The sequence below is a fragment of the Bubalus kerabau genome, chromosome 2 (genome assembly GCF_029407905.1).
Source record: "Bubalus kerabau isolate K-KA32 ecotype Philippines breed swamp buffalo chromosome 2, PCC_UOA_SB_1v2, whole genome shotgun sequence".
Classification (NCBI taxonomy): domain Eukaryota; kingdom Metazoa; phylum Chordata; class Mammalia; order Artiodactyla; family Bovidae; genus Bubalus; species Bubalus kerabau.
Window position 1 is genome coordinate 188,035,558 of NC_073625.1, and position 12,348 is coordinate 188,047,905.

Here is a 12,348-nt window from a genome sequence, read left to right on the forward strand (position 1 = left end):
GCAGCAGCAGTGTCCACCCTATGACAACGGACACAGGCCACCCGAAAGGCAGCTTGCTTAGAAAACACGGAGCCCACTCCCAACTTGATATTTTAAACAGTTTGCTGTTTTAGTCATGTCCTGTGGCAGCTGGGGCATGAATGTGGCCTGGCCCTAGGCTGTGGTCTCCCATTCCCTGGCTGTGTGACTCCCAGTGGGAGCTCGCCCCCTCTGAGCCTGTTTCGTCACCTGAAAACTGGGTTTGCATGCAAGGTTCAGCCTCCAGCAATGGAGTCGGTGATGGCGTGATTGACGTGTGGGATACAAGCCTGGCACTGTGTGCCTGCCTTGCTGTGGCCTCTGTGGGGGCCACCTGATGCCCAAGCCAAGTGGCCCCCTCTCACAAGCAGCCCTGCCACTTACCGCAGTGGTTCTCATCCTCGCCACTGGGGCAGTGCAGGATGCCATCGCACCAGAGAGAGGGGCTGACACAGGTCCCGGAGGAGCCACACTCCAACCCTGAACACTCGTCCTCCACTTGCAGGGAAACAGAGGGAGACGCTCATCAGGCTGAGAAACCAAGGAAACCCCCAGCCCTCGGGACAAGAGACAGCAAGCCGTCCCCCTCTATTTTAAAAGGAGGAGATGGGTCCTTGCCAACAGCATTATGTCAAAGGAAGCGGGGCTGGCCAAAGCAATGGTGAATCCCCCAGGTTTATTACTTCCGGTCAGAGGCGGGTCCCTAACCTGGGACGTCAGCAGTTCCCCGCACCCCCGCCACACAGGTGAGTCCTGTGACCCATGATCCCCGCCCCAGGCTGGTGGAGGAGGCCTGGCTGTGGGTACAGGAGTCCCCTGGGGAGGGAAGGCCTCCAGCCACCACCATGTACACAGGAGAAACACAGGAGACAGGTGTGCCCCCGAAGTGCGGGTGTTCACAAGTGCCAGGCCCCACTCAGGGTCCTAAAGCACAGGGTGAACTCAACGTGCTTCTCCCGCATGTGTCAATACCACACAAAGGACATGGGGTCTTGACAACCCACAGATGAGGAGGAAGTATGCCAACGAGACTGGCAGCTTCCAAGAAAGGTTATTCAAGCATCTAGTAGTCAAACAGGAGGAAAGAGATGGGAAACTTCATGAGGGGCCAGGGGTGGGCCCCCTGGTCCAGGCAGCAGGGCTGCTGAAGGACCAGCACAATGCAACTCAGCTCTGGCCAGCACTTACTGTACTTCCAGAGGAGGACGGCAGCAAGGATTGCTCCTGCCAGCAGGGCCACCAGGGTGAAGGTGATGCACAGGGCTTTCTTAGTCTCTGCAGGAGAGGAAGTGAGTACACAACTTAGTCACCTGGTTTCTTAGACTCTCAAATTTCATGCACTACTTTTATGGTATATCTTACCAAGGAATAATAATTTTGTATACACTTAAATGGGGCTTCCCTGATAGCTCAGTTGGTAAAGAATCCGCCTGCAATCCAGGAGACACTGGTTCAATTCCTGGGTTGGGAAGAAGACCCTGGAGAAGGGATAGGCTACCCCCTCCAGTATTCTTGGGTTTCCCTTGTGGCTCAGCTGGTAAAGAATCTGCCGGCAATGCGGGAGACCTGGGTTTGATCCCTGGGATGGGAAGATCCCCTGGAGAAGGGAAAGGCTACCCACCGCAGTATTCTGGCATAAAGAATTCCATGGACTGTATAGCCCATGGGGTCGCAAAGAGTCGGACACGACTGAGAGACTTTCACTTACTTATACACTTAAATATTATTCAGCCATAAAGAGAATGAAATTGGGCCAGCTGTAGTGAGGCAGATGAACCTAGAGCCTATCATACAGAGTGTGAAGTAAGTCAGAAAGAGGAAAACAAATATCATATTTTAAAACATATATATGTAATCTAGAAAAATGGTGCTGATGAAACTATCTGCAAGGCAGGAATAGAGATGCAGACATAGAGAACAGACCTGCGGACACAGTGGGGGAAGGGAGGGTGGGACGAACGGAGAGAGCAGCATGGACATATACGCACCAGCATGAGTGAAACAGCTGGTGGGGAGCTGCTGCCGAGCACAAGGAGCTCAGCTCGGTGCCCTGCGATGACCTAGAGGGGTGGGATGCGGGTCTTGGTGAGAGTGAGGGCCAGGAGGGAGGGGACATATGTCTACTTGTGGCTGATTCTCATTGTCGTACGGCGGAAACTAACACAACATTGTAAAGCAATTATATTTCCATTTTTAAAAAGTGACTTTTCTCTTTAGGAACATATCCTGTGAGGCCTTATTTCTTCCATAGAGTTGAACTAAAGTTAACTTTTTGGAGAACCAAAGCAGGCAGCTGTGATATAAAGCAAACATACATTGAAGTTAAGCTCTTAAAAAAGTAAGATAGTCTTTTGGTCTTAAGACAGTCCAAAAAATGATGAATGTAAAAAATTGGTTGAATAAAGGAAATATTCCTTGCTCCAGTAATTACAAGCATAAGCAAAATAATAATAACACTCCCCAAACTGTCATCTCCAGGGACGTCCCTGGCTGTCCAATGGTTAAGACTCCAAGCTTCCAATGCAGGGGGCCCAGGTTTGACCCCTGGTTGGGGAGCTAAGGTCCTGCAAGCCACAAAGCACAGCCATTCTCTCATCTCCGTGTCAGTGGTACTCAAAGCAGAGAGAAAAAAGCCTTTTCCTCAAGGCAGTTTAGGGAATGGATGGGCCAGAGTCACGCTGACTCACTGACTCACAGTCACCGGCCTCATGTGGCTATTTTCACTTTAATTAATTCTCATGTTGCTGCTGCTGCTGCTGCTAAGTCGCTTCAGTCGTGTCTGACTCTGTGCGACCCCATAGACGGCAGCCCACCAGGCTCCCCCGTCCCTTTAAATAATATTAAATCATTCTGTAAATTCAACTGCTCGATAGTCCCACATGGCCAGTGGCAGCTGCGCTGGACAGTGAAAAGGAAGGATGATCTATCACTGTGGGAGTATCTACAGAGCTAGGGTTGCCCCTCAGGTCTGAGGACAGGAGCTCTGGGCTCACATTTCAGCTAAGAAGACAAGCTGTAGGACAAGGTCACCAGTGTTCTCTGCTGCTGCTGCTGCCGCCAAATCACTGCAGTCGTGTCCGACTCTGTACGACCCCATAGACGACAGCCCACCAGGCTCCCCCATCCCTGGGATTCTCCAGGCAAGAACACTGGAGCGGGTTGCCATTTCCTTCTCCAATGCATGAAAGTGAAAAGTGAAAGTGAAGTCGCTCAGTCGTGTCTGACTCTTAGCGACCCCATGGACTGTAGCCCACCAGCCTCCTCCATCCATGGGAGTTTCCAGGCAAGAGGACTGGAGTGGGGTGCCATTTTGAAACAAACTGACACGCGGCTGTTGGTCAGAGCGTAAGCCACAAGTCGTGCCGAGCTTCAGAGTAAGACGTTCCTGTTCAGAGAGCACCCCAAGGCCGGTGCTTCCCTCGGGAGATGGGCGGACAGGCAGAGGAGAGGAGAGCCAGGGCGAAGGCTCTTATACAACCTACTACTCCTTAGCTCCTACAGGAGGACACTGGGCGGCAGAGGTAGAGCTCATGGGGAGGCCCTGTACCTCACCTGTGCCCATTTTTCCTTCCAGAAGTCCACCAGACCAAGAAATCCAGTTTCTAGAGTCAACTGAACCACTGGATCTGGGCATGAACCCTCACCCCTCATTTTGTTACCACATTCTGTAAATTCCACAGTCTATGCTCAAACCGGCTTAGGAATCACCTGGGGAGCCTGTTACCCAGAGATTCTGACTCAGCTAGGGGAGAGGAGGTGAGTCTCAGACCTACAGGCTCCTAGGTGAGGTCACCTGCTGGTCTGAAGAGTGCCATGTGATACCAGCCACGTCTTAACAGGGCTTGGTTCATGGTGAATGCGTCTGGCAGCAGGCAAGGTGGGGTCGCCAAGGAGGCTCAGGGGAAATTCCAAATGGTCAATTTGATCCATCAGTAAAGGGTGATTTCTTCCTTTGGGTGACTTCCCTGTGTGTCATAGTATCCAAGATAAGATACCATGCCTGGTGAGTAGAAGGATGTTAAACCAGGTGTCCTGAACCTTTCGTTGAGACAGTGTCCTGAGCTAGGCATCCTGAACGTCTCCTGGACAGGGTGGCAACCTGCCCGGCTTTCGCTAGGAGTGTGGGCATCGGGGGCCCCAGATCTCACTGCTGATGGACAACTATTTCGGGATCAATGTCTGGTCGATCAGGCTGGACTGGGTGCTGGTTTGCAATTGTACCTCTTTGGGTGTAGGTACAACTGACTAATCATTTGCTGTTGTTATTGTTGTTCAGTCCCTAAGTCATGTCTGATTCTTTGCAATTCCATGGACTGCAGCATGCCAGCTTTCTCAGTCCCTCACTATCTTCTGGAGTTTTATCAGACTCATGTTCATTGAGTTGGTGATGCTATCTAACCACCTCATCCTCTGCCACCCTCTTCTCCCGCCTTCAATCTTTCCCAGCATCAGGGTCTTTTCCAATGAGTCAGCACTTCGCATCAGGTGGCCCAAGTATGGGAGCTTCAGCTTCAGCATCAGTCCTCCCAATGAATATTCCGGGTTGAATTCCTTTCGGATTGACTGGTGTGATCTCCTTGAAGTACAAGGGACTCTCAAGAGTCTTCTCCAGCACAATTTGAAAGAATCAATTCTTTGGGGCTCAGCCTTCTTTGTGGCCCAACTCTCACATCTGTACACGAGTACTGGAAAACCATGTGTGTGTGTTAGTTGCTCAGCCATGTCCAGCTCTTTGTGATCCCATGGACTGTAACCCTCCAGGCTCCACTGTCCAGGGGATTCTCCAGGCAAGAGTACTGGAGTGGGTTGCCATTTCCTTCTCCAAGGGATCTTCCCAACCCAGAGATTGAACCTGGGTCTCGCACATTACAGGCAGATTTTTTAGCGTCTGAGCCACCAGGGAAGCTTCTGACCATATGGACCTCTGTCAGCAAAGTGATGTCTCTGCTTTTTAATACACTGTCTAGGCTTGTCATAGCTTTCCTTCTAAGGAGCAAGCATCTTCTAATTCATGGCTGTAGTCACCATCCGAGGTGATTTTGGAACCCAAGAAAATAAAATCTTGTCACTCCTTCCACTTTTTTTCCCTTTTATCCACCATAAAGTAATGGGACCAGATGCCATGTCTTAGTTTTTTTAATGTTGAGCTTCAAGCCGGCTTTTTCACTCTCCTCTTACCTTCATTGTTATCAATTGTTGATGTAGCCCTTCTGTGACCAGTGTCAACTATTTGCCTCACAAGATTGTTGACCTTCAAGCCTCCAAAACCCAAATGCTAACACATGTATTAAGGTTCAATGTGAAAGATCTGGAGAGCCAGGAAGATAAAACAAACAGAGCCAGGAAGATAAAAAGTCCCTTGTACTCTCGCTGAGGATCTACTGACTTTGTGCTTTTTAAGTCACTTGCAAAATACTGTCAGGCTCTGACTGGCTACGTACTGCTGCATGACTCCAACTCTACACTCTAAAAGAGACAAAATTATGGAGACAAATCAGTGGTTGCCAAGAGTTAGGGAAGGATGAGCTAAGACCATGAGGGGCTAAGACCAGCGGTCCTCAGCCTGGGTACCGCTGACATCTTGGCTGGGCCATCCTCGGTGGTGGTCATTCTGTGCACTGGAGGATGTTCAGCATCATCACTGGCGCCTCCCGAGCAGATGCTGGTAGCAACCCCACCCCAGTTATAGCAACCGAAACTGTCTCCGGACATCGCCAAATGCCCCTGAGGGTCAAAATCACTCCGTTAGGAGCCACCGGTTTCAATCTAACAGCCACTACCAGAAAGACATCAGTGCAGAGACAAGTAATTTCTTTAACCAAGACGAACTGATGGAGAGAAAGAAAATCACACAGGAAAGGAGTAGAAGTAATTAAGGAGAAGGCATCACAAAGGGGTAGAAAACACAGGAATGGAAGAGAGTAGCGGTGGGGAGAAGGAAGGATGTGAAGAGCCATCTGTGAAGCATGAGGGAGACAAAGGAAAGGACAGAGAGAGAAATACAAGAAGGACGGCAGTTGTGAAGAGCTAGGCAGGTCTAGGGAGGTCTGCAGAGAAGGCAATGGCACCCCACTCCAGTACTTTTGCATAGAAAATCCCATGGACGGAGGAGCCCGGTGGGCTGCAGTCCATGGGGTCGCTAGAGTCGGACACGACTGAGCAACTTCACTTTCACTTTTCAGTTTCATGCATTGGGGAAGGAAATGGCAACCCACTCCAGTGTTCTTGCCTGGAGAATCCCAGGGACGGGGGAGCCTGGTGGGCTGCCGTCTCTGGGGTCGCACAGAGTTGGACACGACTGAAGTGACTTAGCAGCAGCAGCAGCAGCGGCAGGGAGGTCTGAGGAGAGGAATCTTCAAAGGGTACAGATATTACCTGATGCCACTGTTTATGGTGTGTTGTTGGCACATGGAAATTCACCCTGTCATAGATCTTTAACTGTGTGAGTTGTGTGTGAGGGTATGTGTATCTCACAAAATAAAATAAAAATGTTATCAATGAAAATGTTCCTTGGGCCAGCCCCTGTACTAGCTCTGTGCTCATATAAGTAACTGGCTGTACTCGTTCTGCCTGGGCAGTGCTTACCACATCAACTTGCCTGTGTTACAAGTTAGGGGAGGGGGCACAAAGGGAAGGGATCTGGAGGGAAAGAAGATAAAATGAAATGTAAGGAGAGCAGACAAGGACTTCCCTGGTGGTCCAGAGGTTAAGACTCCGTGCTTCCAATGCCAGGGGCACGGGTTCAATCTCTGGTCGAAGAACTAAGATCCTGCATGCAGCATAATGGGGCCAAAATGATTAACTAATTAATTAAAAGTTTGAACTACTAAAAAATAAAGCAGACAAATGAGACGACATGAAAGACATGGAGTTAAGGTGGTGGGCAGAAGACACACCACCTGCGGTCCCTCATCCTCTCCATGACCCGCTCAGGTCTGCCTACAAGACCCTTCAAGCCATGAGAAAATGTTGCAGATGCTTCTGGGTGACAACCCCACCAGCCACTTCCTTCACTGAATACACAATACTCATCAAGCACCTTGACCGTGACTTGTCGCATCCAGGAAATGGGTATGTAGAGAAAGGTTGTTTCTTCCTGTACCGGGGGCTTGCCATCTACTCAAGATGATATAGTGGTAAACCACGCAGACAAGAAGCAGTTCAAAGAGGCTGGGCTGGAAAGACCACCCTGGGTGGTACAGGCCAAGCTGGTACATGTTAGTGGGAGATGAAGGTCTTAGCCGCTGTGTATGTGTGCTGTGTGCTCAGTCATGTCCGACTCTTTGTGACCCCATGGGCTGCAGCCCGCCAGGCTCCTCTGTCCACGGGATTCTCCAGGCAAGAATACCGGAGTGGGTAGCCATTTCCTCCACCAGGGGATCTTCCCGACCCAGGGATCAAATTCACCACTCTGCCATATCCTGCACTGGCAGGCAGCTTCTCTAACACTAGCACCACCTAGCTAACAGGCTAGCAAAGGCCCCCGGGAGGTGAGAACCAGGGTCCACGACTTTGACACAGAGACGGAGGCATGCGCACCAGCCCTGCAGACAGAGGAGAGCCGGCACCGAGCTGGTGGGGGCAGAGGGCACCCTGGAGAAGGCAAACCCCAAACTCGGCTCCATTAGAGAAAATAAAAGCAAAAAGGGCCCTACTTGAGGTGCATGCTGTCCTGGACGGAGGTTTGGGCTGCCTGTAGATGACAGGTGTCGAGGCGTGCGTCTGAACCCTTGGGGTGTACTGGGGCACCACGGGCGGGTAGTACTGAGCGGGGTACACCTCGTAAGCAGGGGGAGCCGTGGGCAGCTGCTGAGGGTACAAGCTTTCCGGCTGGTATCCATGGTTCTCATAGTAAGGCCCGACACCTGGTGATGATCCCTAAACGATTAAAAAGAAGATGAATGATACAAAGCTGTAATTATTCCAAAGCTTAAAGAAACATTCCATGCTGCTGCTGCTTCTAAGTCGCTTCAGTCGTGTCCGACTCTGTGCAACCCCATAGACGGCAGCCCAACAGGTTCCCCCGTCCCTGGGATTCTCCAGGCAAGAATACTGGAGTCGGTTGCCATTTCCTTCTCCAATGCATGAAAGTGAAAAGTGAAAGTGAAGTCGCTCAGTTGTGTCCAACTCGGCACTCAGTCAATTCATGGGTTCAGCACTGCAGATTCCTATGTGAAAGTGAAGCTCTTAGTGACTCAGTCATGTCTGACTCTTCGAAACCCCATGGACTGTAGCCCATGGACTGATATTCATGGAGTTTTCCAGGTAAGAATACTGGAGTGGGTAGCCAATCCCTTCTCCAGGGGATCTTCCTGACCCAGGGATCGAATCAGAGTCTCCTGCTTTGCAGGCAGATTCTTTACCAAAGATACCAGGGCATCTTGAATCATGTCAAACCCTCACCTAGAATGAAAACTCACCAGGGTGTCCAATTAATTGGCAATAGCGTTTGGTTTTGTTTGTTTGCTATTAATTTTTTGAAATAAAGGAAAAATAAATGGCTGACGTTGAGATTGCATAACAAACTAAAGAAAAAACATGTGTAGAAGTCTGGGAATGAGCCGGTACCCCAGCCCCGAGGCTGGGGTACCAAGTTATGAACTAGCAATACCAGAATTACAATGAGAATAATAAAAGCTAACATTAGAAAACTTACCAACTTGGGTATCTGTATTCAAGCCTCCTTAAAGCCTGACCATAACCTCCTAAGAGAGAGAAGGCAATGGCAACCCACTCCAGTGTTCTTGCCTGGAGAATCCCAGGGACGGGGGAGCCTGGTGGGCTGCCGTCTATGGGGTTGCACAGAGTCGGACACGACTGAAGTGACTTAGCAGCAGCAGCAGCAACCTCCTAAGATGGTACAGGTGTGATGGGTATACTCAGACAGGAACGTGAGTGACAGAGGTTATGAAATCTACCTGAAGGATTCACAGCTGGGGGCACCTAGCAGCTCTGCTGCCCCAGGCATCTTTCCATGGCACGAGTGTCTGTGTGGACAGCACGTGGACTCTGGCAGCTCCACCTCTGAGTGGTATTTCTGGGGTGCAGTGTACACACACACAGACATAGAAGGGATGCCCAGTCACTGCATTGCACTCTCAGCTCCATCCTTTGGCTGGTTCCTATCTGACTTTCTTTTTAAAACTATTCTCTTTGTACCTAGCGTTGTTTTCTTATCTACTTGCTTAAAATTAAAGTTTTTGATAACAAACAGGAACATTTTTTCATGAAATGGTAACGATCTGGGGGGAAGGTGTATCTGCTATGCCATAAGTTCTTTCCAAGATTTCAGCAATGCTGAGGTTGGCAACATTGATAAAGGTCCAGGGTCTTCCAGTGTTTACAATCACAGAGTTATGATTATTAAAAAAAACAATATTTTCTTTAACAAGAAGTATTGGTTTATGCTTTTTGCCAAAGTGTCTGTTGGTGTGTGTGCTAAGCTGCGTCAGTCGTGTCCAACTCTGTGTGACTGTACCCTATCCTCTGTCCGTGGGATTCTCCAGGCAAGAATGCTGGAGTGGGTTTGTGTGCCCTCATCCAGAGGATCCTCCCAACCCAGGGATCGAATCTGTGGCTCCTGCATTGCAGGTGGATTCTCTACCCCTGGGCCACCAGGGAAGCCCATTGAAATCTTAGTGTTCTACCAATTAATTTTTGTGAACACTCTATGTAGAAAGTGGTAAATCTTTTCTTTAAAATGTATTTTCTAGCTTGTCATTTGCCTTTTAATTTTGGTTTTACTTGTTTTTCTTTTCTTTTTTTCACTTCTCTCCTCCCCTTATGCCTACTTAAAATCTGCCCTTTCCAAATCCCGACCCCCCAAGGCCACTGGGGACCCCAGGACCTTGTGAACTTGCTGTGCCTCAGACCCACTCCTGCCCCCACAGACCACCCACTGGCTAGACCACCCTGGGAGCCACACCTGCCCTCTTATCTAAGCGTCCACTTGCAACACTCCTCCCCACTCAGTAATTCCTCCCCTTGTTCCTTGTTGACTGAGAGCTCAGAGAAGACTAGTATTCTGAGCATAGGCGACTTAATGCTGAGAATTTTAAATGAGGCCTCCAGGGCAGTGTGGTTAGAAAACAGTGAGCCAATCTTGAGTTTAATAACTCACCAACGTGCCCCTTCCAGAGTCCGAAGATTGCACCCAAGACCAGAGCAGTAACAGAAAGGGAAAACAGAAGGTAATCTCTCATCTAAATGAGGAAGCCAGAGGCCAAAAAGCAGAAAAGGCATCTGGTCTCCATCTGAAGCATCTGAGAACACGGTGACCTTCCCAGGAAAGGTGGCAGCAGGCACGGCTGTCTAACCCTGTGAGTTCCTGTACCATGGGTTTGGAATTTTAAAAGGATCCAACGGAAACTATCAAATACAGGAATGGGGCAAGCGAAGGTCTGCTTTCCAAATAGAGAGATCTCTGTTGTCAACCACAACTTTTAGTAATCTAAATGTAAGATGATAAGTGAGATGCGATGGGGAAGGTACAGCCAGTCAGTCAGTTCAGTCTCAGTCATGTCCAACTCTTTGTGACCCCATGGACTGCAGCACACCAGGCTTCCCTGTTTATCACCAACTCCTGGAGCTTGCTCAAACTCATGTCAGGGATCAAGTCAGGGATGCCATCCAACCATCTCATCCTCTGTTGTCCCCTTCTCCTCCCGCCTTCAATCTTCCCCAGCATCAGGGTCTCTTCCAATGAGTCAGTTCTTTGCATCAGGTGGCCAAAGTATTAGAGTTTCAGCTTCAGCAACAGTCTTTCCAAAGAACACCCAGGGCTGATCTCCTTTAGAATGGACTGGTTGGATCTCCTTGCAGTCCAAGGGACTCTCAAGAGTCTTCTCCAGCACCACAGTTCAAAAACATCAATTCTTCAGTGTTCAGCTTTCTTTATAGTCCAAGTCTCATATATATACATGCGAAGGCAAAGTAATGTCTCTGCTTTTTAATATGCTGTCTCCAGTGTTCTTGCCTGGAGAATCCCAGGGATGGGGGAGCCTGGTGGGCTGCTGCCTATAAGGTTGCAGAGTTGGACAGGACTGAAGCAACTTAGCAGCAGCAGCAGGTTGGTCATAACTTTTCTTCCAAGGAGCAAGCATCTTTTAATTTCATGGCTGCATTCACCATCTGCAGTGATTTTGGGGCCCAAGAAAACAAAGTCTGTCACTATTTCCACTGTTTCCCCATCTATTTGCCATGAAGTGATGGGACCGGATGCCATGATCTTTGTTTTTCGAATGTTGAGTTTTAAGCCAGCTTTTTCACTCTCTTCTTTCACTTTCATTAAGAGGCTCAAATGTAATGTACATTTGTATCCAAAGTGTGGGGAGGGGGCGGGGGGTGTTTCAGGAGGGGGTGGCCAGCCCTTTGCTTCAGCCACAGCCTCTCCCAGACTACCAGTAAGCGAGGCTACACTGTGCTCTGCTGGCCACTGGTATCACGGGCACTCTCTTTTAACTGGGAAAGAATCTTCCTGCAATGTGGGAGATCCGTGTTCAATCCCTGGGTGAGAAAGATCCCCTAGAAAAGGAAATGGCAACCCACTCCAGTATTCTTGCCTGGAGAAACCAAAGGACAGAGGAACCTGGTGGGCCACACATAGTCCATGGGGTCACAAAGAATCAGACATGATTGGGCGACTAACACACACACACACACAACTCCCTCTCACCACCATCCTGCCTCTGTCCCCACATCTCACCCCTGCCCCCTGCTCCATCCTGATCAAAGCAGGAAGAACCTCATCACCCACACACCCCCTGCAACTGCACAACTGCCACGCGGCTCCCCCCGCCCCACTCCTGCTCACCCTTGAACCCCGGAATGCCTTCACAGCATCCCAGGGGGCGCAGGCATCAAGCAAGCAGCTCTGACAGTGCTGAGCAGTACATGCCGCCACTGGAAAGAGCAGAAGGAACGCAGGACAGGGCAAGGCCAGGGAGGTAATGATTAACCACTTACTGAGTTTAAAGCCATCCTGATGTTATCAGCAGCATCGGGTAAAGGGAGGTATTTGGAACGTTCGAGTTGACCTAGAGGAAAGAACGACAGGACTGTTTTGCTTCTGTGCCGGTGAGTTTGCGGGAGATGAAACGGGAAAGAACCAGAGGAGGTTCTGGGTGACAGTCAGCTCTCGCCACAACCACAGCAGTTCTGCCTGCTCACCTTGACCTTCAGCTCATCACCTGCACCCACAGCTGCCCATCCTGAAGGAGCTGGGGACCTGCTCGCTTGTAACTTACATTCAGGGCCTGCTTCACTCACCCTGCTCCCACTGAGAGGCCCAGACTTCCCCAACATTGCCTCCACCAAAATGAGAATCCAGTG

General features: G+C 49.9%; 1 protein-coding gene across 1 annotated transcript in view; it reads right to left on the bottom strand.

Annotated features, from left to right (window-relative positions):
- TMPRSS2 (transmembrane serine protease 2) overlaps positions 1–12,042 on the bottom strand; it is a 35,029-nt gene extending 22,987 nt beyond the window's left edge. The window contains exons 1-4 of the mRNA XM_055570129.1: positions 11,983–12,042; positions 7,674–7,896; positions 1,207–1,293; positions 403–516 (exon numbers count right to left, since the gene is read on the bottom strand). Coding sequence (XP_055426104.1) covers positions 403–516; positions 1,207–1,293; positions 7,674–7,896; positions 11,983–11,997 — 439 coding nt within the window. The 5' untranslated portion in view covers positions 11,998–12,042. The remainder of the gene's footprint in view (positions 1–402; positions 517–1,206; positions 1,294–7,673; positions 7,897–11,982) is intronic.
- Between the last annotated feature and the right edge of the window lie 306 nt (positions 12,043–12,348).